Consider the following 26590-nt stretch of genomic DNA (forward strand, 5'->3'; position numbering starts at 1 on the left):
AGGTTCTTAATGGAACTCCTAGTCCCACCAAAAACACTTGAAAATGTCTTTCTGAAAAAAAGGTTCTTCAGAATCAAATGGTTCTGGATAGAACCTCAGCCCTTCAGGAAGAGCCAGTTTGAAATCACCATTTCTTAGAAGTGGTTTTGTTTGAATTCACAACATTAACCTCGTGTTTACTGCGGCCGTAGCGTAGCATCATAGTTGCTCGGTCGCGCGGCTACCGACCAAGTGGACAAAGTGTCAGTATGTGATGAGTTGAGCATGAGAACGGGTTAGAATGGCTGTATTTGATTTACTGTCGATCAATTAACCAACTAATTGTTTCAGCTATACTTTTACATTGACATAAATATATTAAATGAAAAATAAATCTTAATTTGCAAAGTAACTACAGCTGTCAAATAGAATACTCAAGTAGAGTACAAGTACCTCAAATTTGTACTTAAGTGCAGTACTTGAGCAAATGACTCTAATCTTTAAAAATATTTTCAGCTTTCTGCTAAAGTGCGCAAAGTTTTATGTTCTCACCATAAAGATGGCAGATGAGATTTTTCCCCTTCTCCACCCGACTGATGTTCAGCGTATGAATGTCTGAGTTTTCCCAACAGAAACATCAACAGCTCTCATACAGGTACAGGTTTTTTGTTTTTTTATCATTAACTCATATACATTTTTACTTTGCTCAGTTAAGTCACTTACTGCATAATATCACAATGTGTTCGTTTCTTTACATAGATATGGTGGTGCGTCTGAAAACGTCTCGTCGGCTCTGTTCATCTTTGGTCTGAAACAGAGTTTTGTGCCAAACGAAAACAAATCCATCCAGCAGCTCGTCATAATCCGCTGTTTTTTTCAAATCTCCTGGAAAATAAACGTTTTATTTCCAGAAAGTCAGGCTGCAGTTTCCTCAAATCGGCTGAGCATAACGCAGGAAGTGACGTCGCCCCGCCCCTCTGCTCCGGAAGTGGCTGGTGATTCGTTTGTCAGCGTTGGCGGCGGATGCTCGCTTGGCGGTGAACGGCGATGGGAACCAGTCTTTCTCTGGAGAGCGTCTGTCCTCGCCGCCGCTGTCAGGAGACCTGGAGGACACAAATAATAATCCATCACAACCAGAGTGCCTGCTGGTCAGTCAGATACATGAGCCTGATGAGGTCATGTTTCAGAACGTTATTAAATATAAATAAATATTTAGATTTTTTAAATTATAAATAAATGTTATTTTATATTATTATTATATTATATACTAATGTATATCTTTAACGATATATCTATATGTTTGGCGTTTTGTTCAACTTCGATAACAACGCGGCGCTTGTCATTGTCACTTTTTACCCAGCCGTCCAATCACAGTTGAGGAGGGGCGGGACAAATAGCCAACCACAAAGACATGATCCAATGTGTTTTAATATGAGTATGTTATGGTGTCATGTTATGATGTTGTTTATATTGTTTTTACTTTGAACTTTGTGGTGTTCTCATGTCTGGAGCACTGAATTTCCCCCGTGTGAGACAATGAAGTTGATTGGGCTGAATCTGATTAAGACAAAGCTACTTGGCGAGATGTTTCCTCTTCCACAAAATCTCATTAGCCACATAGACCGGCAGGTCTATCCTCTCTCCCAATTCAATTCAATACAATATAATTCAATTTATTCTGTACAGCCCAAAATCACAAATCGGAGGGACTGGTGCTCTTCCTTACCCATGACTTCCATGAACAGTTATTGATTAGATTCAAACTGGTTGATTAAAAACACTCAACACTCAGTTTGACTCCTCAGCTTCATGTTTTTCTTCCAGCTGGTGTCGACGAGCGTCTGGACTCCGCTGGGCTTCATTAGGGGAAACGAGCCTCACACAGACTTAACAACCACACGGCCTGCATCCATTAGAAGCAGCTGAGTCTCGTTTTAAGTCTTATGCAGCGGCTTGCAGAGAAAAAGCTTTCAGAAAATGGTATAAAAGTATACAAATCCCTAATAAGGTGTTTTTGTTTAAGAACTGTGACAAATGCTTGCAGACTAGATTTTCAAAGGTTTCTCTAAGAATCAGATTGGAAATTAGCCTCATGTTTGTGAAAAAAGATTATTTTTGTATTTAAAGGAGTAGTTTACCCAAAATTCTATATATTAATCACAACCCAAGGATCACAGAAAACGTTTTCTATCCAATGGCGTTAAGGAAAGCAGAGCGTATAAAGCATACCAGTGCAAACACACTTTAATGGAGACCGAACGAAGGACAGCAAAACAAAGCGCTTTGGTTTATCCTCCTTTTTGTTTGCATTCGTGCAAAACAAAATCTTCAGGGGAAATGTTTTTTCAAGCAACAGTTTTAGGAAATGAGTTGCGTTTGGATTTACTTGAGGGAATGAAGTTCGGCCTCCATCGAAGTCTGTTTGTACTGATATGCTTTCATTTTTCAGGCGCTCTGCTCTCCTCGATGCCATTTGATAGAAAACTGTTTCAGGGACCACAGACAGCCTCAGGAGGCGAGTGCTACATACAATTCAGATTATTTTTGGGTCAACATTTTCTCAGAAAACGTGATCACCTGGAAAACCTCAAGATGAATCTTTTTATAGAATAAGGCTGATGATTTTTCTACATTTTTATTATTGCCAACAATTCCCACGATACCTAAACCAACAAAGTGTTAGTCTGCCTCTCAAAACTGCCGGACTTCCTGTCTGTGGCTCTAAGCTCCAAGCCCATTGGTTCCTCCTGAAGAAGAAAATCTTCAAAAACACAAACATATAGTTTCATTTAAAAAAAAAAAGAAAGGCTCAGTAATCTCCTAAAACAGCTGGATCACTGTGTTTATACAGTAGATTTATACAGTAGAGTCTGCAGCTCATAGGGTGTGGAGACATGTCCTCCTGAAGACCCCAAAGAAAAACATGAAACTTTGGGGACAAGTTGGGAATCTTCGTTTGTTGCTCCTATGTGGAGGCTGAGCTCTACAGCTGTAGTTGTTTCCAGGTGATGACTCAGAAAAAGAAGAAGCAGAAGAAGAAGAAGAAGCAGAAGAAGAAGAAGAAGAAGAAGAAGAAGAAGCAGCACCTCTGAGCCGCTCCCTCCCTGAATTATTCATTTCCATCCTGTTCGACTGCAGTTGGAATCCTAAAAGAGCCGGAGGAGTCAGACAAGGACGAGCCGGATTACACTGAGAACTCATACATCACTCTGGAAACAGCATCAACATTCAGACCGGCCCCTAAACGCTCCACTCACAGCTGATTAAACATGGAGGTGAAGGTGTGTTCAGAGCACTCCTGCAGAGGAGGTAACACGCCTGCTGTGATACACTCGGCTCAGTCAGACCAAAGTGAACACTAAGCACAAGATAAAACACTGCTGGTGGAAGGTTTCATTCTCATTCTGGAGGACACAACAGGAACAACGTTTGGTCCTCAGCATGCCACAATATGTTGCGCGTTTGTTTAGTTTTCTCCAGGAGGCATTCGGGTGACATGACGTTTGGAAACTTCATCTTTCCAGTCATCATAAAATATGTGGTCCTTGTTAATGTCAAATGTTGTCTCATTATCATCATGTCATGTAAAAAGTACAATCTTTACCTCTGAGATGTAGTGGAAGAGAAGTATTAAGTACTTGAAGTACAGTACTTGAGGAAATGTGCTGACTCAGAACATGACTGGGCTGAAGTAAAGTGACAGGAAAACCGAATATGTAATGATACCAAACTGTGAAGTGACTGTTGAGAGGTTTCAGTAAAACGTGAGAGTTTCTATCTGAGCAGAAAGGTGAAAACAAGCAGCTGCAATCTGTCTTGTTCTAAAAAAAGGAAAGGTACAGGATATTCAGTCCCTGTGTTCACATTCAAAGTAAATAGTTGTCCTCTCCAAGGAGAATTGGATTTCTGTCTGATTGAGCAAAGTGTGATTTGTTCCTTAGTCTCTTCTCTCCCGGTGTGACAGGAAAATAAATTCAAAGTGCCTCTGCAGGTTCCAACCAGACAGGAGGCTTCAACACACAAACACACTCCAACATAGGAAACATACAGACAGGTAAAGTCACACACTTTGTTCAAGGACGGTTATGTTGTGGGAAAAAAACACAAAAAAAGCCTCCAGCGAGCCGATGCAGCGTGACACAAATGAGTTCTGCTTTCTGCTGCGACGCCTGATTACACCTCCGCAACGGCAAATTACATCCTCGCTCCACAGCCTGTAATGATCATGTACGCACGTTAGGAATGAAATGTTCAGCGCTTTCCACTGAAGAGCTCAAAGAGATGAACAGCCGTGTGCAGGTTTAACCTCTTCGACCCCCACCTGAAAGCACCTCCTTCCTTCTGACTCATGTGGTTCAAACTCTCAAAACATTCTATTAAATTATAGTGAAGAGCTCAAAGGGCCCGAGGATACCAAATCTGTCAAGAGACAGTATTTATTGCAGGTTTAACGGCTTTAAAGTTGATGAGAACATTTTTCCACACTGTTTTTGGCCACTTGAGAAAGAAGTTGTGAACATTTACATATTATCGTCTTTTAATCTGTCACTAGGAGTCTTTGTGTGTTGGCCCACTGATGAATGTAGGTCAAATATTCTCTCTCTTTTAGCTCCATTTTTGGTCTCCACCAACTCCTGAGGGAAATATCTGTTTCTTTAGCTGCTAAATGCTTCACTACTTTCACTAGTTAGGCTCTGAACAACGCCATAAGAGCGGTGTTTGTTTCCCGTGTGAAACCGAAAGTAAACGTTGTCTTTACGCTTGTTGCTTAATGTTATGCAAGAGAGCCTGCTTAGTGTGGTTCCTATTTATTAACGCTAGCTATATTGCTAAAGTTATTTTATCCTTTTTCGAAACGTAAACCAATCGCTTCATACATTTCACCATGTGGCATTGTAAATGACTTTTCATTCAAGAACTTCGATATTCAACGACATCCCGCTATTTGCAGAAACGTACAATGACAACATCTTTTCTGGTGACTTGCTTTTCACAGAGCCCGGCTGACACAACGTGAACACCACACATCTGCAGCCAGAAGCAGAATGTGACGGAGAGATAAAACATGAAACGCCAGTTAGGAGGCCGGGATGCACAGAATTAATGAGTCCCAGAGTCTCACCAATCATTTGCGCCAAACAATAAAACACTTAGACACTTTCACGGTCAGGAAAATACCAGAGTGTGAAGATGAACTAATACGTGTCAGAACAAAAGAACAGAAATACAACGTTCAGAGATGATTTCCCTAAACCAATCCAACACCTTCCTAACAACCGATCTTCCTCCCTTATGGATCCTCAGATCTCTTCCTCAAGCACCAGCACTGTTTAGACAGTTTGCTAGTAGTCCACATCTTGTCTTTGCATGTCGAAGGTCTTGAACTTTAGGAGCAGAAGCTCCACTAATGATCTCGGACCAACGTTACAGTGAGCCGGCAAATACTACGAAGAAATAAAATCAGAAATGGCAGAAATGAGCTTCATCTTGTTGTTAGTTATACATCAGTTTAAATCACATTACTGCTCTACAACCACCTTCAGTTATCAGAGGTGTGTGTGTGTGTGTGTGTGTTATCTGCTGTTTCCATGATAAACACTGCAGCTTGGAGTAAACTGGAAAGCAGGCGGCCTTGTTTCCAACATAATTGCTTTATGATGAATTACGGCCGGTGAAGAGAAACAATGAGCGGCGTTTCTATTTATTTCACCCTCAAAGCAAAAAAAGCAAGCTGGAAATCGTCTCATTAATATTCCACAGCAGCGGCTTTTTTAAATATTAGGTCGAGCTATGAACTCCTTTTTCAATATTCTCGGAGCCGATAGATGTTTCAGAATCCTCCTAAGGAATAAAGTCCTGCTCTGAAGCACACGGGTGAGTTTTCAGGTGAACAGACGTCAGCTTCTCCACGGCTACGCTAACATGAAAGTGTGTTATTTCTCTCTGCCTCCACTGTGAGAGCTGCTCCACCTGGAGGTTACAGCTCACAAACTAAACTATACTGTAGACTAAAACACCCCGACTGTACGAAGCTCTATACTTGTGCACAGCTCTGGAGTTGCTGGTTGGAGTTTGAGGTGGATTTTGATCCCTGTTCACTCCAGATCGGGATTTCGTACCGTGACTCCTGTCTTTGGTTAGAACTTGGCAACAAGAGCACTTTGGCTCAGCTGAGGGAACGATTGTGGTTTCGGTTGATAATCACATTTTGTGTGAATTCTTCTGTACTAAACCAAGTTGATGATCTTTCCCTAACCAAGTTCTACCTGCGCCTTAAACATGACGATAAAGTGACCATAGTCACTACGAGCGGATAGTGAATTGGGAGATCAGATAAAAATACAATGCTGAGGAACAATGAACTGCTCTCACTAAAGTTAATGCTTTTCTATCACCTATGAAATAATGATCCATTGTCATGCTGTGTTTGAGTATGACCTCCTGATTTTGTATTTGTTATTTCATATTTTTATATTTTATTCATATATTTTTAGTTTTTTGACATATTTGGTATGTTCAATTATCTTGTAGTTATTTTTGTCTTTGTTAAATGTTTTGTCTAATTGTGCTTGTATTGTATAATTATCGCTGAGGACCCCGTTCAAAACCAGATGGTACATCTCAAGAGGTTATTCCTAAAGAATTCCCATATACATGTTCGGTATCAATGTTTCAAATTAGTTGTATATAGACGTATTTTCTTACGGACTCAAACACGGTACGTATTGTGGAACATTTTGGACTACTACCAGAATCCCACCGTGTGAAGAGAGTTTCCCTTTAAGAGGAAGGTGGGAGAAGATCTTCTCATCAGACCATGAAGGATCCACAGAACCTTTATGATCCAAAAGCCTCGCCAAGTGAAGGAGCAGCATCCAAACTCATTATATACCACTAATTAAATCCTCTACATTTTCTGTAGGTCCCTGTAAGCCTGTAGAACCTCCTCGGGGCCAATTGAACATCATTTGTTCCTGCTTTCTGAGCTTTAATGAACGCTCGCTGCTCTCCTCGTGTAAACACAGTGGAGTTTCGCGTCGGTCCGCCCACTCAGCGCTATGTCTCTGTAATTTAATTTGCCTCACCGCGAGGCAATCAGATCTGCTGTCCTTCATTAGCAGAGGGAGCTTGTTGGTGTGCGGCGCTCCCTTTTTGTTTGAATAAAAAAACAAATAGAAGATTTTCTGGAGCCGGAGGCGGCAGACGCAACGATGCGCCGCCATCTTCCTGCCAAATGGAGACGAAAGATGAGAGAGAGTTGTTGTTGAGTTTCAGATACGTTCATTGAGCTCAGAGGATGAAGCAACTTCTCCCATCATCCTCTGCTTCCAGGTGTCGAGATCACAGTCAAGTGTGTAGAGAGAATCCCCATCCATTGATGATATAATACTGTTATTTAGCTGATTATTTACACCTGAAAGGCTCTTAATTGATGATTTCTTGTCCCTAAAATCAATGAATAATCGTTATCTCAACATTGAAAATAAACATGCATATTGTTTTGTCCGTAATGGTGCAGCTCTAGTTGCAGCTGTGTGTTTCCTCGTGAGTCCGAGAGGCGACGCTCCGACGATCTGACCTGGCGAGCAGCTCCTTCCTCTGCCGTCCACATTTAAAGCTACGAGTTCCCCACCGGAGGAGAAGCTCTTCAGACGGGGCACAGAGAGGAGGGAGGGTATTTTTTTGTGGAGTCGGCAGCTTGACAGACTTCATTATTCAGAGAGCCGCACAACCAACCAGAACTCAGAGAGGAGACAGTGAGCCGGGGAACTCTCTAGCTCTGACATGCAGACCGCGAGTTGCAGCTGCTTTACTGCTGTAATCCGATTCCTCAAATGTCATATGAGACCTGATTTCAGGGGATTCACAAAAAAAGGATTTCTCCTGGAGAAGTGCACAGAAAAATATTTGAATGTTAAAAGGAAAATAGTTTTATCAACCGCTGTTTCGAAGCGGAAAGATGAACTGTGAAGCTGAAGTAAAGAATAAAAGGCTCGGTTTACAGGTGAGCTTTTGATCAGCGTGCACGTGAACAGACGCTGCTGCAGAAAACAGTAGAACTCTCACAACTGAAGCCACCTGAAGGTTTTCAATCAGTGGTGGGCCGTCAGGGCCAGCTAAGCCTTCTCTGCTGGCCTAAACAGAATCACAAAGTTATAGCTATTTTATAATTTAATAATTTAATAATAATAAAGATTCAGCCCCTATTTCTCTATGCTATGCTATGCTAACCTGAGGACGCCGAACGTTCGGAACGCCGAACGTTTTGAACCCGGAACAATAACAAAAAACAGCTGGGGCCGGCGTTCCGAACATGCCGGCGTTCCGAGCGTTCCGAACGTTGGGAACGTTCGGAACGCCGGCCCCAGCTGTTTTTTGTTATTGTTCCGGGTTCAAAAGGTCACACATCCCGTTGTCTGTTACATCTGAATCAGAATCAGAATCAGCTTTATTGGCCATGTATGCGTACGCATACATGGCAGACTAGAGATACAATATATCTCCGGTTTCCACTCCGCTCTCAATGTACATACAATACACTATTTTACAATAAACAAGGAAAAACATATAAGAATATAAAAGGGCAGCAAAAAAGTAGAACAGATGTAGTATAAATAAGTATAAATATATCCCAAAAAAAGTGTATATATATATAATACAGTAGTGCAAACAGAGGTAGTAGTGCAATATTATTTATTGTTCATGAGAGTGACGGCCAGTGGAAAGAAGCTGTTCCTGTGTCTGGTGGTTTTGGCGGGTCTGCAGTGATCTTTCACTGAACCCAGTCCACCGAAAACATTATATTTCCCACAATTTAAGCTTCTGCATTTTCCAAATGCACTAGTATTATACAAACGTATTGTTGGGTTCGTAAGCCTCGTACCAAACGGTTTAATACGAATACGTGTATTATTACACCAATAGAAACAAATAACCGTAGCTCACAGCACAGAAGGCCCAGGTATAAAATGCACGGCCCGCCACTGTTTTCAATAGATAGTTAATCAGACAATCAGCCTTTATGGACAAACAGAGAACTGAGAGAAGATGAGGGGCTGCGTCTTCAAAAATCAGCTGCTCTTGAATGAGGTTTGGATGGTGCGGTGATAAAGAGGCTTTTGAAAACTACTCCACTTCAATCGGTCCCTGTGAAGAGTGACAGACGGAGAAGAGGGTGCTCGTGGGTAACAATTATTCAATCAACACACACAAACTGGCGGTGATTTTAATAACAGCCAGCGCGTCCTCATTAGAGGATGGTGTGTTTTATTATGTTATTAGAAGCTCTTATGATCTTTGATTGGAACTAAACACACAGCGGGAGGAAGGACTCTGACGACTTTGGAGCATCCTGGCATGTGAATATGAACAGTCTATGAAGATTTCAGAAACCCTGGACTAATCTTTATCCTGTAAACCTTCATATTCTACCAGGAGAACCCTGATAGCAGCGGTGGTTAGTCAACTCATCCTCATTCAACGGCTCTCATGACACCTACGAAGAAGTTACCCCTTGTTGTTTGTGTGTCTTCCTACAGAAGGCCTGCAAACAGTCTTTTTTTAAATAAACCTAATTTGTACAGGAAACTACTTGGTTAGGTTCAGGAAAAGATCACGTTTGTGGGTTAAAATAAATGGTGTTAAACTAATTCCTGAAGTTAAGTGACAAATAAATCAACATTGTCTTTTTGCTTCACACGCATCACGAACAGTGTCCTGAGTGAAATACCAGTTTTCATTTGACTCATCAACCTCAACGCCCCGTCTGGGTTTTTGAGGTCTTACTTCCTGGTCCGGGGTGATGTGGACTACACACAAACTGATTTAGTGAGATATACAAAGAACAGCCCGGGGTAGAAGTACTTTTTTCTCATAGATCCCCCTCTGCCACGCTTTATTTATCTACAGAACAATAGCAAAAACAACTAAAAAGTTGTCCGACACACATATCGCTTAGCTGTTGTAAAGAATACTGCACAGCGCTTTTAGTTGTGTAGCTGCTGCTTGGCACTGAAACAAAGTGGAGAGAGATGAAGAGAGTCGCAGCTTCTTTGCCTGCTTGCTTTATTTTTAGTGGACTGTAAAGAGAGCTTCCATTTTCCTTCTTTTCCTAGCAATCTGTTTATTCACTCACACTAAGGGGGATCGACTGAAAGTATGAGTTATTTTACATTTTAATAAACAGTATTTTTAAGGGGCTGTTATAAAATGGGTCGCTCAAATCGAGCGATCTGATTGGTCCACAGCCGTTATATAATCCCCACATACTACTGCAAATTACTTTTGCCCTTTTAGTATCACTACGCGCCTGAGAATACGATAGTAAAAGATGTGTGTTTGACAAAGTTGACCAAGACGTGTAAACAAGCACGATGGCAGCAGAAACACGCAAACCGCTGCCTCCAGCACCACCGTTCAGAAACCACATCTGATCTCGACACCAGAGACACTTTGACCGTAAGTGGCCACAAGTGTGAAACTCCTCTTCAGAACTGTTGGCAACCAAAACTCAGAGACTGGAGAAAGAGGAGCAACATCGTCCTCACCGCGCCGAGCGACACACCTCCACCTCTCAAATAGAGACAAACCTTTGATAACAACCTGATATCATGGTCATCCGACTGACGCTGGACATTTTCTCACTGGTTGCATAATAGATGGCAACAAACAAATGATGGATATGGTCAATTAATGAAACCAAAGAGACGCTACCCTGTGATGAAAAAACATGGCTGTGATATAATCGACCTATCGTCAACTATTGCTTGAATATTCAAACCAAAATAGGTTCCATCTCATGATGTACTGCCACATAAACAGGCGACGTCAAGGTCTGAAATGGTAGCATTACTTTCTCAATGTGATGTGATGTATACAGGAGATCGTCACGCATTCTCACCGTGGTGGTCTTGACTCGGCCTCCCGGTTGCGTGCAGGTCCAGCCCGACTGATTGACCAGGAGATCGCAACCTTCGTCGTCCAGACACGGCGACATCTCGCACCACTGTCGGGTCCACACGATACGAACTGAGGAGGAGGAGGAGAGACGGGTGAGTTCATTTGTTTCATCATCATGTTTCATTCTCAATTACTGTCTTTTAAATCCACAGATTTATGGAACAGTCTTGGATATTTGTAAGTATTTAATCAATAACAGGTCATTTGTGTTCCTGTGGGATGTGAGGTCATCTACACACACATGATGTTTCACTTCAGGGAGGAGAAAGGAAGTATCACAAAGAAAATCTAATTAAATATTTTAGGGAATACATTAGATAAAGGTTGTAATACTTGGTGAGAGGAATGTTTTCATTCTATTCCATAATACAGTATATTCTTATAAAAGTACAGCAAAAGTACTTTTGTTGTATACAACTTGAAATGTTACTGAAACTACTTTCTTTTGAAAGTACATCATCTACATTATATTTTAAAGTATGCTTTTATGCTAAAAACATTACAACGTTAGAAGTCATTTATACAACAATACATCACTTAACGTACTTTTTTTAATATCATGACTATTCTCAATTTATAACCTTTTTAATCTTTGTTCTAACGTAAGAACCTTTTCTTGCAAATCCTGACTTCTTTCTCCACTATCAAATTTTTATTCTCATTAGATTATCATCATTGTCATTAGACACTTTTCTTAAAATTACAATATTTTAGTTCAAAATATTCCATCTTTATTCTTTAAATCTCCAAAGGAAATGGAGAAGAGCAAACACAGAGAACCAAACAAAACTCAGTCCAACATCAGAGGACTGATTCTGTTTACTGTACACACCTCCTCTTCATCACACTCGGCTATTTATAAAGAAATAGGACATTCTCACAATCACATTTGCATATCATGGCTCCCTGATTAGCCCACTGAGAGAGGGGAGGGGGTGATGAAGAGGAGGAAGAGGAGGAGGAGCGTGTTTGAGCGCTTTAATTGAGCAGGAAACAAGAAATAAACAGAATCACAGGATGTTCAGTGGGGTAAGAGGCTGAGATAACCTCACTTTTAGTTCTTTTAGTTCCCATAATGCAACCTGATGTCGTCTCTTCATCAGACCAGCATCAGTTAGTCATATGTTGTGACTCTAACGTATGACACACAATAAAATTAAGAATATGCAACCACTTTATTCTGCAGAATATGGAACAAATTAACAGTATGTGCATCTCATTAAAGATGGCCGCTGGTCCCAGAGGGGAAAACGATACACAATGATACACAATGGAGAACATAAAGGGATGTTCCTCATTATGAAGGAAGCTTCAAACAGAACAACATGAATCAGAGAAACATTTCTTGAAACAAATGCGTGTGATTAATGAAGCTACTGAGATCGGTCTTCTCATTAGATTATCATAATTGACATTATAATCAAATGTCTCTCAAATACCTAACATGTATATATTCATAATATATATAATATTTAAAGAATTATGTAACTCACAGTAACTCATAAAGATGAGCTTGTTTAGTTGACCATTGTGCAAATTGAATTCAAAAGTTAATAAGTTGTAAAAAAAAAAAAGATCTGTTAATCAAGACTTATTCAAAGATTTCCACACATATGACATGAATCAATATTTTAGCAAAAAAGCTGCAGGAAGAGAAGATTTTACCAAGTGTTTGCACATGTATGCATATTCTAATAAAAAGTAACACGATATGAAACAAAGCAACGCGACGTAACACATAACGCATAAATACGCCATTCAACAGGTATTAGTGAAGTAAATCTCAAAATATACAAGACACTCACACACTAAGAGCTTAGTCATAGACTGGAGCGAAAGGTTATGACTTTAACCCGCTTTATGTTCATAACACATGACATAAAGCAACATCTGTGGAAAGCCACACACACACAGTCCGTCCATCGGCGTCAGATGATCCTGCGTCTCGCCTCGCTCTCTCATTTGAAAATCAACTCTTCACTCTGAGGGATTTCCTTCTGTTTGGGCGACACTTTGATGACCCAACCAGACTAGCTTTCATTCCCGGCACTAAATCAGCCTCAGCGAGCCCGGGGAAAGATGAAGAAAATGAGAGTCTGTACAGGCCTGTAATACATAACCAGGTAATCAGTTCTCCCTTTGGAGCAGCGGAGCAGTGGTGTGATTGTGATAGCCCGTTAGCCCCCAATTACCAAACCAATTTCCTACTGAACAGCAGCAGCTCCTCTCATCCGTGACACTTAATTAAATTCTCATATTGCTCAAACCTTTATCATGATGGAGAGAGAGATCCTCCAGGGTCAAGAAATCTTCAACTGCTACTTTTATGTAAGGGTCATTTTTAGAATCTTAAGATTCTAAATTACAAATGACATAAAGGTCATGTTGAAGGGATATTCCAACATTTAGGTAAATCCAGAGCCAGATAAGATGGATATCAGTTTCATGTCTGTACGTTTAGTACATCGATAAGTTTTATTTCATTGCTGTTGTCTGCTGGCTTTGAGGAGAACATATTAGTTGTATGATTTGTACATGAATAAATTATAATAATTGTCCAAATCCCTGTTTTACTCACTACGTCACATAACACTGAGCTCTCAAAGGAGCAATAAATAAGCGTGTCCACCCGGTTGTCATGTTACCATCACTGCTGATTGGAGTTGGAGCTGATCAATACTTTTGACTACTCTAAAGTCATTTGTCACCTTTTCCCAGTAAAGACAAGAGCCAGATTTTAGAGGGTGTTAGTGGGTTTTTTGTCCAGTGGGAAAGAGGCTTAACATGAAGGTAACTGGACTTTCTTAGCTATCTTTTTCTTGTCCCTCTTGGGAAACATTATCCATCAAGCACCAGGCATCATTGATACAAACACAGAGTCCGCCACCTCTTGTCAAGGTGGCGACCTCCGGCGAAGCCAATGCGGAAGTGCCTTAAACTTGTGTTCTCTCTACTGGCCAAAATCCAAGATGACGACGGCCAAAATCACAAACTCGAGTGTCCCTCCTGCTCCGTGTCGTCCTGCTCAGGCTTGTCTCTTATGGACACATGTCCCCTCCTGCCTCCCTGTGGTGCAGCACTGAGTGTGCTCAGATTTTCCCGCCTTGAAACTCACCGAAAGGTGAGCAGAGCGGCGGGAAACGGCAGCACCCCGTCTGTTCCTGAGAGGAACGACGTGTAATCACAGCTCCTCCGTCTTCCTGCTGAGCACGAGGACGGGGGCCGACAGCGGCCGCCCCGTTTGTTTATTCATCTCTTTCCTTTAGTTTCCGAGGACGCCACCGCTGAGTGAGCACTACAGCGCCTCTCTCCACAACGCCATTACCTCAGCGGCGTCTTATCAGACGGCTCACTGTGAGGCTGTAAATGCTGCTGTTTCCTGAAATCACCTGGAAGCGTTCAGGGGGAACGTATCAAGGCACACAGAGGATCTGATAAAAATGTATTTAATATCTAAGGTCACCGTCACAAAATCAGTGACTGTTGATATAAATCGCAGGTACAAAAGTTTGACTGTGTCCAGTCAGATGTCTGAGAGAACTACTCATATGTCTAAATGGTCTTTCGTGCTTTTATCTTGTAGAAAGTTGTCTTTACTAATAGATGTTATTTAGTTTAGTACATGGAGAACAAAACGCTGTAACGGTTCAACCAGACTCACAACGGAAAGAGGCAAAGATCCTCTGAGCAACAGAAGAGAAGAAATTCAACCTGGAAGCTTCCTGTTTCTGTTTCAGTGTCAAGAGTTTCACAATAAAAGCAGCCTGGAACAAGCTGTAATTAACAGACAACGTGTTGCTTCATCAAAGCTCTTCTTCAAACTTCAGCATAGAAGCAGAAGGTTAGTCTAGATTTATCTCTACTGGACTATCAGCTCAACTAATCTCAGTTCAAACCTCTTCAATCAGAGACATTAACTCAATATTTAGAGTTCAATAAAGATCGAGGCTCACTGGAGGTTTTGTGAACTGGAAACTAATTCAACATCCAGTTTATCCAAGCATCTCAGCATCCTGTTGCGTGCCTGTGGATTATTTAATTTTAGTTGTTCACACCCCGCACCCCGACCCGACTCTTTTTAAGTCATCGGCCGGATGAATTAAAAAGGCCACCAGGCTTCGTCTCCGGTACTCCATTTAAACAACGGAACGACTTTGCTATTATTGTCTTCATGAGAGATGAGGACAAACATTCTAACTTCAAGGATTTTCCTTTTTATCGAAATGAAAACGAAATTGCGAAACAATCACATCAAACAAATTACAGCAATAGCCATAAAAAATGAATTTGGTGATATCTAGGATATAAACAAATGAATAAATAAAGAGACTGTGGCTGTTTCAACTTATGAAAGAAGAGACCTGGTTGTGTTCAGACTGTGTCTATTGATCTCGACTGCATTGAAGTACACACACACACACACACACACACACACACGCACACACACACACACACGCACCCACACACACACACACACACACGCACTACATACAACAAACAGCATTGTCTGAGAATAATTCACAATCCCTGTCCAATTAGCATTTCTTATTTCATGGGCTTTTTTGGGTTATTGCATATAATTAAAGAACAAACAAAAGGAAAACAACAATATACTCTGATTTGGACGTTGATTACCATGGCAACAACATTTCTAAGCATATGTTTCAGTCTTCGTGGGAACTTTAAGGAAATGGAAGTTTAAATCTTCTTCTTCTGGAGACAAAACTGTTTCAAATGTGAATAATATGGTTCTCACTGAAGGAGGGAAGAAAGACATCTACAGTCAAAAGCTGATTCCACAATATTTGAACGGTAGTGTAGGCTTTGTTATATTATATTATATACTATTGTTATTATTACATTCAGGAAACGCTTCCTTTGTTTGTGGACCCATAAAAAGAAAAGTGCAGAAGCAGGTGTTGAGTGTAGAAGAGAGTGAGAAACTTTCCCGGTAACAAGCGTTGTGTCGTGGAGACGCAGTGGATTAATCTCAGGTATCAGTGAACACCTGAACACCTGCGAGCGCTGCATCACTGCGCTGATTAATGAGCGACCGCAGCGCAGATCAATCCGCCGCCGCTCAGCACTGTTCATTTATCCGAAAAGAGAGGCGGCCATTTTGTAATCGCTTCATTCATCAAAGACGGCGTCCAGGAAGAGGGTCGCTGCTTCGCTCCCCCGAGAGGAACCAACGAAAAGAGGCGAAGGACAAACAGATGGAAGGAAATAAAAACTGTGTTACAGTCTGAACAGGAAGTCGCTACAGAAACCATTATTCCTGTTTTTAAGAACAGACACAAAATCATCCTTTTTATTCTCCTTTTTCCTGCTTTTATTTCACCTTCCGTCCGTTTAATCAACTCTACTTGTTGCTTGTCCTCTTTGTCCTCTCCGTAGAGTCTGCTTTACTGCAGTCGTTTTACTGCAGTATCGGCAGAAGTATACCGCATTGTAAAAAATGATGTTTTCTCTTAATTATGATGTTCAGACTTAATCATTAAAATACAGCTTTCATAGGAGGATAAGTATCTTAAATGAATGAGATAAAGGTCTCGTTAGATACGCATCTCACAATCACAAAGACGCAATAATGATGTCATAATTACAAGACAAACACGTCCTGATTAAAAGATAACAAGATCATAAATATGAGCTCTTCACGGCATCATTTCCTCATAATTCCTAAATAGTTCAGATTTCATTTTCACAAAATAAAAGTTAATGTAATTATGTGACACATATCATGATAATGAAATATGCAAAGTTACATCACGCTTAACGATGAATATAATAATTATGAAGTCATAAATACGAGAGGAAAAAAACGATTTTTCTATTTTGGTGAAAAGATATTTTCTGCCTCCGCAATATTCTTTCACTCTTTCACATTTCCAACACATTTTCTTTTTCTCTCTTCTGTCCCTGAACACACCACCGTCTCTGTCCTTTTCAGTTCGTCTCCACCTGATGAGAAACACAACATGTCTCGTGTTGTTTGTTTGTTTCACTACACAAGCTCTGAGCTTTGAGGCCCTTTTCTTTTATTCATTGCTGTCAATCTGATTCCATTAATGTCTAAAACTAAACAGCAGCAGGTTCTTTTCCGACATCTTTTCATTTCACTGCTCAGAGGAGGTGAACAAGAAGCATCTGTGTGGTCATTTCTCAGGATTCAGGTCCAGCTTAGATACTTTGTAAACCAGAGTCAACAACATTGTTTTTTCCACCCTGATGACGCTTCTATAGCTGCAAACATGTTTGTTTCTTCTGGGTCATTACTCCGCTCAGTGTGACTACCTGTGATGCATGCTGGGATTATCCCTCCACACAGGAACCAGGACTCAGACTAAAGTCAGCGACTGCAGTCTGATCGGTCGGAGCTGCTTCTGGTGCGTTTCAGCAGCAAAACAACAGAAAGCAAAGCGAGCGACACAAACCTCAGAAACAAACTGGCAGAAATACCAACAACGTGCAGCTGAAAGGTCACGGAGATCCAAGCGAAGCGGCTGCTGAGGTCTGAGTTTTATTCGAGACTTTCTGAAACTCCCGCACTGCAAAAATATGTCAAAAGCTGGTTTGTCAATTTTTTTAAATTGTTTTAAAGAGGCAAAAACTTCATCACAGAGGTGATGTACATCTTGAACATACTGATATAAATATACTACACATATCTACAAAGTATAATTAAAATAGAATACAAGAAAATAAAAATGAAAATAATTAAATAAAGGGGGGTGTGAAGTACAAATGAAGCAGTAATGCATTAATAAACACATGTTACACTGTTCCAAATTTGAAGCAATTAATACATTTTAAGATGTATTTTGTGACTTTCACTTGTAATAACAATAACTACTTGTGTTGGACAACATTCTGTCCCAGCAATAATTGCGACAAATGATATTATTGTCATTTGAAGATTATTTTATGTTATATGATAATACAATGGCATGATAACGCACTCTCAGGCTCTGTTAGCAAACATGTGTCTGCGCAATGTCCAAGTCTTATAACGGTGGGGAACAATCTGCTGTGTATTCTGGCATCATGTTGGCTAAAATGTTAAAACTAAAACAAACAACAACGAGGTCAGCAAAAATGATCAAGGTAAGGTCCATATATATCGTACAATAAGTGGAAAATGTAAAAATGAATGAAGTCATGTCCATACATCGTACGATAAGTCGTACGGTAATTATGGTGAGTGGCCTGTTTGTGATATTGCCTGTTCTGAATACTTCTTCCTACACTGTGTACATGATGCTAATGATCCTTAACCTTCTTTATATGTTTGGTTCTGTTTATTGATATTTCTCTACTTGCACCTTTTTGGGTATTTTATATTCTTCCTCTTTCCTTCCTTGTACTGCAACTGCTGCACAACAATTTCCATTGGGATGAATAAAGTTCCATCTCATCTGACAGATCCGGCGACACTGTTGTTTTGTTTTGGCTGTTTTGACTCGTCTTGTGTCCCCTTGGATTGAATAAGGTTTTTATTTGACCTGAAATACACTAGTTTGTCTCCGCAAAACACTGAAGAGACTTTTGAGTTCATGCTACTTGAGATTTGCAACAGAAAACACAAAGTGACATAAATACCAACACGCAGCTCTGTAAAGGTCACAGAGAGACTCAGGTAAAGTTTGCACAGAAGTACAAGTCTTCCTGCTGGACAGTTACAATGATTTGCGTGAACATTTTTCTACCTCCAAAGGGGGGGAATCCGCTCCTCGGCTGTTGAAAGTTAAAGTCTAACGTCTCTTGGCTCCTGGTCATCCATAGCGATGAGGAAGTCACTGAGAGTTTTTTTTTTGAGAAATAAACAGGAAAAAACAGGAAGCTGCTGATGAGTCGCTGAGCTCTGAAAGCAGGTTGCAGCGATCAGCAGCTTCGAGTCTGAAAATATCCTCCCGGAGCAGCAGAGCACGTTCAAACAGCTCTGGTCACCGACGGCACAAACTTTAACCAGTTCAGCTCCAACATCTGTCCCCAACATCTTGACGAGCTACAGGCACACACGGTGTCTCGGCAGATCCATCAATAAATAATATGAATATAAAGGGTTTAACGTGTTTTAAACAGTTAAAGGGATAGTTTGGATGTTTTGAAGTGGGGTTGTTTGAGGTACATAGTCAGTGTGTTATCTACAGAAGGTGGCGGTCGGCACGCCCCCAGTTTGGAGAAGCAGACAGGAGTACCAAGCAATGTACTACCGTGTACAACAGTCAACAGACTATTTTTGCCAGTTTACCTTACGGTGAGACAACTATACAGTAATCCATCTATGGTCTCCCCAAAGCCACCAGACTCCAATGAAAAAAACTGTCATTTTACGTTGCTGAACTACCAAGCTTCCTTGATGGGTTAGTTTGTTCGCATTATTGTGCGACTTTGGTTAGTTCAGATTCACCAACGTCAAGCGGACGTTTGAGTACAAGTAGACATATGGGCCAAATTTGAAGACATTTCCTCAAAGTGTTCCTGAGAATGTGACGGATGTGAGGTCACGGTAACCTTCACCAGTGAACCCGTTCGTCATTCAGTCCAGGCGGACGTTTGTGCCCAGTTTAAATACAAAACAACCTTGCTGGCATTCATGAGATTCATGAGAAAGGACCAGAAGGAAGGACGGCCCTAAAACCTAGTCCCTCCGGCGTCGGCTGGCACTGGGGCACAAGAATCCACCTTCCACCATCTCCAAAGCTGTTTGACAACATGTTGTAACCCAAAGCTGTATCCATCCTGTAGGCTGACAGAAAAGTTTGGACAGAACCAAGAGCGGTTCATTTAACAAGATGAAGTATTTTTACATTACAGTCATTTAGCAGACGCTTTTATCCAAAGCGACTTACAATTCGGAGTCTATCACATTTCTACATCGTAGGCACAGCTACGGGAACAATTTTGGGGTTAAGTGTCTTGGTCAAGGACACATCGACATGCGACTAGCGGAGCCGGGGTTCGAACCGCCAACCCTCTGATTGAAAGACGGCCCTGCTATCCACTTATGCTATCCAATTTTTCTGCTGATTCGGTGAAAAGAATCTTCGTTAAATCTTGTCAAATCTTGAAAATGATATTTTTAAGACGGTTTGTCCTCACTGTAATAGTCCTAAAGGAAATCGATGCTGATGCGAAGAAAATCTATCATCTGAGGACAAATCTGAGGGAGAAAACATGTGAAGTTCTTTTTCGACTGGAGCTTAATAGGAGGAGAAAGCAGCAGGCGAGACTGCAGAGGTTCAGCTAAACAACTGTCCCACAGTCTCTGGAAATCACCGTGAGAGCCTGTAAAGATCCCCGCAGAGCAGAACGAGTCCCTCCAGCTGTTGTCGTTGTCTCCAGATGGCGGTCACAGAAACAGAAAGAGAGAGGAGGAGACCGCCGCTGATGAAATGCAATGCAACTCTGGGCTGTCCCCCATCTGGGCTTTGACTTTCTGAACCTTGCGGTCCAGATGAAGAGATTTGGGGGATTTAGAGGGAAGCTGCAGATATCTGTGTGTAAGTTTCCTTCATGACAAAAGTTTAGCCTCAAGAGAAGATTCTGCTGACTTGCAATATCTTAACTCACTAAAATCTCTGAAAATACACTCAATCAATTCTTAATTTCCTCCGAAACACACACCAAACACTTAAGGGGACTCACGACAGGGAAATAATAATGAAAAATTAGAATTTAATATCGTCATGAAACTTAATTAATTTGGACAATTATTGCAAATTATTTTTGCATTGCAAGTAGAAAGGTTTTTATACAGGCAATGTTGGATATATCTTCCTATCACTCCATAAGCAGAAAATATCGCCCTCAGCCATTTAAAAAAATATGTTTTCTCCATGTTTTAAGGAACAAAATGTTGTATAAATCAGGCAATGAAGGATTTATGAACAAACCCCTGTAAAAACCTTCAGAATATACATAGAGAGGAATGAAAGTGGAATGTTTTGGTGAATGTAAGAGCTGCTGAAGTGGAGATTTCTGGATCAGAGTCTGAGAATTAACTCATTTAGAGAAAACAGCTTTAAAGAGATGTAATTTTTTAAAAGAGTCGACCCCTGATGGTCATTAGAAAGAATGCAGGTTTAAGCAACTTCCGCATTCACTTTTAAGATCTAAAGGCTGCCGCCTGTTTCCAACCGACAGTCAACATTGTTTCCCAACGATGACAAAGTAACAATTTTAACCCAAACCAGCCGTGAGACATTGTGTCATACATGCACAAAACAAGATATTTAGTCATTCATTTGAATGGCTAGTTGTTGGCAGCAGGCTGCGTCTTACCGTCGACGCAGGCCGGTCGGGCTCGTGCCGTCCCGGCGATCTGTCCCTTCCTGCAGGCGCAGCGGGCCGTCTGTCGGGCGATGGTCCTCCTCGGCTGGCTGCTGTCTCGGTCCAGATTGACGATCTCGCAGGTCCCCGCCGCCAGCTGACCTGAGGAAGGAACGCAAGTCCATCAAGTAAACAAACATTTGAAGTGTTTTTGTTTTGATGACAAGAGTTCTATATTCACTCACAAAACATTTTGTAAATTGCAATGTTTCCTTTTATTTTTTCTGATACAGTTGAACTCACTTTGCAGAGGCTTCAGCGTCGTTACAGGTGGTGAGTAATACAGACTAGATCAGAGAATATAATCCATGGAAATAACACTGGAGTAGAACGAACATTCCCATTCAAATCGACGTTGCAGGATGGTCAGAGCGGCGTCCATTTTTTTGTGTGCTGTTGTCGTTGCGACCGTTGGATAAACTAAACTGCCCGAAAAGTCACGGACTGACTGAGGTGAGATTTTGCCGTGACGACTAAAAGGAGCAGTGGAGCAGTAACGTCTTTTCACAGCGTAGGAAAGCACATCGCTATAACCAGATGAGTGACAACTTTGTTCTGCAACCAGTGTAACACTGTAACCAGTGTAGCATTAAAGCACGGTGGAATTAGCAAGCTACAGCAGGCTAGTTAGCTAGCTTCCTAATTCCACCGTGCTTTACTGATACACTGGTTACAATAAAGGAGCTGAACAGCGGGCTGCTGGCCAGCTGCAGCGCTGGATCTAACTCCCCGTCGCTCTGGAGAAGGACAAGCTAGTCACCTCGCTAACAAGCCTTCCATCCGTCTCCGCGGCTGCAACAAACGTCATTTTCATTTATACTAGTCAAATGACCACGGAAAACAGACCAATGTCTGTTGTACAAAAGTTAATCTTTAGCTGAATCACTGCTCACTTGAATTTATTATCTGGCGATGATGGAATTTCCCAAATAAAGGCATATCTTGCAATTAGCAGGTATTTTAAAAAATACTGTTTTCCTGCTGTTTTCTTAACAGGCCAAGTATTATATTTTGTTAACTGCTTCATTAGTGTCACAAGTGACGAACTGCTGCAGTTTGAAACCAATTCACAGACTGACTGGAAGTTGAATATTATTTATTCTATTTCTTCAGAATAGACAAAAAATGATCATTGCTGCAAAGTGGTTGATTCTGACATTGGGTAAACAGTCTGCAGCCTCAGCCTCCACCAGCTGACACATTACTGTTAAAGGCTGCAACTCTCCTCTGATAAAAGTTATAAAAGTGAGACGGGAAGAAGAATCCCTCTTCAATTCTGCTGCTGCGACGCTGAAAACGAGCTTCAAATTACCAGTTCGGTATTTTGACTGACGGCTGCTGAACGTCTGAACCGACTCGCGGCTGATTGTTTCCTGTCAGTCAGTCTGTCACTCAGCTCATCCTCACACACTCATCCGACATTTTTACAGAAAAGATACCACAGCAACTACAGAAACAGAATCCTGCTCTCTGATTGGCTGACAGGCCTCTGTTAAGGGAAGACACCTCAGGTGAATGGGGCAAAATTCTGAAAACGTCCTCAGTTCATTACTTACATTAAGACAATTGTTTTTTTCTTTCACAACTTTTCTGAAATTGTAAGTTTAAGTTTAAATATGCAAATGAAGCATTATCATATCAAATATGTGCTAAATTGCATACATCTAGTACAGGAATCTGAGTATAGATACAGCCAGGTTCATTTTGCTGACATATAGAGTGAAAGGATTTTACAGAGGGAATTTTGGGAATCACTCCGCAAATCAGAAAATAGTGACGCCTAAAAGTGCATTTTGGATGTTTTCTCTCCACTAGTCTGAAAGAAGACCAAAATAACCCAAACTCTCAAAATGTACCAATGCATGAAAAATAATGTTTGTGCCTGCAGTGACTTAGAGTTGTATGTGTACCTCAAACATTCTTTATATCAGAACCCAAGTTTTATTAAACTGCAGCAAACCATAACAGCATTAACACTGTTTATAGACGTGCCTCTTCAAAGACGTCTGGAACCACGGCGATGATCTAAATCTTTACAAGGATCTGTAACATCATCAGGGGCTTTTAATACCTCTTAAACTCCATGAAGGACAGCCAAAAATATCATCAGTGGCCCTGAAACCTCTTCCAAGACAGCTAACAGCTTTTCATGGAACTCTACAACCTCATCCGGGAAATCTGAAACCTCCCCAAGAACCTCTTCATGGGCATTAAAACCCGGCCTAACAAGCCAACATTAAGTTCTTACTCTGGTGCGGTTTGTCTGGGCAGTTGTGAACGCAGTAATTGTACTCTGGTGGTCCACAACAACCAGTCCGAGATCATTTGCAAGAGGTGGACTTGGACTGTTTCCAGGCGAACACGACTGCGCTTTGACTGCAGACGTCCAATGTTTGCTTTACAAAAACTTCAACAGCAATACTTCAAAACCTCTGATCCCTTCATGAAAGTAGCAACTCTCGAGGTCAAATAGATAAATTGGCTCCTTCGTACGCGCACCTCAGCAAATGAATTGTTTGATTTGGTCCGCTTTAATTTGTGAACAGTGAAAGCAAATCAGACAAAATAGAAAAAGAACCAGAAGTATCAATTTCACCCTGATTTGGACTAGCCAAACAAACTGACAATGGCTTGGGAAAATCCCTAAAAGGATTTCACAAACCTCCATCTCTGGCACCTTCTGAGGGAAGCCTGGAACCTTTTCAATGCCTCTTTAACCTCCTCGAGTACAGATAAATCCTCCTCAAGGACCACTGAAATCTCTTTGAAGACAGCTAAAACATTTGCCATGAATGATAATAGCTCCTTGTGACCTTTCTACCTTTCTTAAAGACCCCTGAATTCTTTTCAATACTTCTTAAAACACCTCAAGAATAGCTTGAACCTCCTCCAGGACCTCTACACCAGAACACCTGGAAAATGCCTCTTAAAACCGCAAATGTGGAAAAAAAAGTCAGCGGATCACGAGAGTCGGATTTAACCCCTTTGAGCCATAAATCTCTGCACTTGATGTCAAATCAATCTATTCAATAGCTGTTGAGTTATTTAAGTGTGGACCAAAGTGGTTTGAAGAATAACTTTGGACTCGGAACTGAAGCTAAACATCTGGCTCTATTTCTGCCATTAAAATGAACTTCATAAATGAATGGAAGGAATCATTGAAGTCTGAAGGTATCGATAATGAAAAATCTCAGCTGAGGCAGAGGACGGATGATGTAGGGGTGAATGTTGGGTGAATCAGAGGGGACAGAAGCTGTATTTGGTCGCCGTGGGGACGGCAGAAGCCCCCCCTGCATGCTGATGAGCTGTCATCAATAGAGCCATGGACCGTGGCCCTCTTCAGAAAGGACCAGGACCTCAGAATCAGGAGAACAGAGGGAGCAGTTCTTCAGAAAGACGGAGGGCAGCGAGGGTCAGAGCAGGAAAAACAACATCAACAGCTCGTTTAGTCTGAGAAGCACAAAACTACTAAAAAGGTTCAACAGACTTCCATGAAGCAGTGATGTAGGTAGAGACACTTGAGAGACCGCTACAACCTGCAAGTTGACGGTGACATGATACCAAGGAGGTGACCAATGGCGTTGATAGTCTACCTTTACTTTTAAAAGTCATTGGAGAAGCTGACCAGACAACTGTCCAGGAAACTCAAGAAATACTTTCCCAGCAAAGAGAAAAGTATGTTTTGCTGAACAATCAACAAAAGTTTTTTTTTAATCTCCCTTTAGGTTTGTGTGATTAAATGTGATTAAAATATCATCAATGTAATTAAATGTACAAAAGGACACTTTTTTCTTAACCTGACCTTTTTGTCCATTGACAAGTCCAATAAAGTTTATTTGAATAAGATGAACATGTCAGCACCAGGCAGCAACCTCCTGTTCTACCGTGTGAAGCCAATGCAAGTGTCTTCAAAGTTGCATTCTCTCTAATGTCCACCAGGGGGCGACTCCTCTGGTTGTATAGAAGTCTATGAGAAAATGACTCTACTTCTCTCTTGATTTATTACCTCAGTAAACATTGTAAACATGAGTTTATGGTCTCAATCTCTAGTTTCAAGTCTTCTTCAATACAGCATGATGTTCATTTAGTAACTTATGGTCCATTTAGAGTCACACAGACCATAAAGCAGGGGATGCTTTAGGGGCGGGGCTACACGGTGATTGACAGGTCGCTACCAGAGACGTATACGGAGTCTCTACATCACTCTTCTGCATGCTGACTCAGGCTCAGCATGCATCATCATATTGATGTGCATGCAGAAATTTGTGTTGAAAAGCTTGTTGACATACAGGTTGAGAACACAAACAATTTCCAAATGCATAAAACAATTTTAGCCCTAACTAGTGAATCCAGTGCTGCATCAGTGGTGGATGTATGTATTTACTCAGAAAGTAACAATTTGAGAGAAATATTGTACGTATTACTCTTATTTATTTATTTGAAAGCTTTGATTGGTTGGAAACATATGAAGGTGTCACTTTGGGCTCTGGGTAAATGTGCCGGCATTTTTTACTTTTCATTTTTAACAAAATTAATAAAATGAGCTCCACCTCAACCAACTACAACAGTCAAATCCTCCTTTTACATCAATGCATGAGATAATACTCTAATGATATAATATATACTAAGTAACATTTTCAGTAACATGCAGTATCATGGTGTATTGTAACAATGTTGGTGTTAGAACTCTTAAGTAAACGATCTAAATACTTCCTCGAACACGGTGCTACACTGCTGTAATGCACTTTTAACCGGGCTTCCCCAAAAAGGTATTTTTGGAAACTGGAAGTTCTTTAAAATGTTGTATTTATTAAATCTTTAGTCATAAGAAAAGAAACTCTCTTGTCTAAAGCTTTGTAAGAGGATGCTTATGACACAGGTTTTCTGTTGAGTATAAATTGTTATTTTGCGGTTTTAAAGACCACTCTGTCCGTCAGCTGTTTAAAAGAAAAAACTCTTCTGTCATTTCTGCAGCTGCAGCTTTTTGAAGTCCTAAAAAGCTTCGGCTGTCAGCCGGTAACATTATGCATTGTAGAAGCGGCAGCAGCACTCGGGAGCTGAGAGATGTTTGATGTGGCGAGCAGCATTTCGCTGTCAGCAGCGTCTCTGTGAACCATGAATGAAGACAGGTACTTGTGCGGTACTCGAGTAATTTCATTTTATGCTACTTTCTACGTCTACTCTATTACAACTGAGTAAATGTACTTTTTACTCGACTACATTTGTCTGACAGCTTTAGTTACTTCTATTTTCATCCCCTTCCTGTCCATCAAAACCATGTAACTCCAAATGTGTTGATGTTGAATGTTTGTGATAA

The 26590-nt window shown here is 41.0% G+C and overlaps 1 protein-coding gene across 2 annotated transcripts in view; it reads right to left on the reverse strand.

Moving 5' to 3' along the window:
- Positions 1-439: 439 nt before the first annotated feature.
- LOC116394482 (chemokine-like protein TAFA-5) overlaps positions 440-26590 on the reverse strand; it is a 37374-nt gene continuing 11223 nt past the window's right edge. The window contains exons 2-4 of one of the 2 annotated variants that reach the window (XM_031867601.1): positions 21226-21375; positions 10880-11007; positions 440-1082 (exon numbers count right to left, since the gene is read on the reverse strand). In XM_031867601.1, coding sequence (XP_031723461.1) covers positions 1074-1082; positions 10880-11007; positions 21226-21375 — 287 coding nt within the window. In that variant the 3' untranslated portion in view covers positions 440-1073. Of the gene's footprint in view, positions 1083-9559; positions 11008-21225; positions 21376-26590 lie in introns of those variants that run through there. The other variant, XM_031867592.1, reaches the window with a different exon arrangement.

The sequence above is a fragment of the Anarrhichthys ocellatus genome, unplaced genomic scaffold (genome assembly GCF_004355925.1).
Source record: "Anarrhichthys ocellatus isolate YVR2014 unplaced genomic scaffold, GSC_Weel_1.0 scaffold2, whole genome shotgun sequence".
NCBI lineage: Eukaryota > Metazoa > Chordata > Actinopteri > Perciformes > Anarhichadidae > Anarrhichthys > Anarrhichthys ocellatus.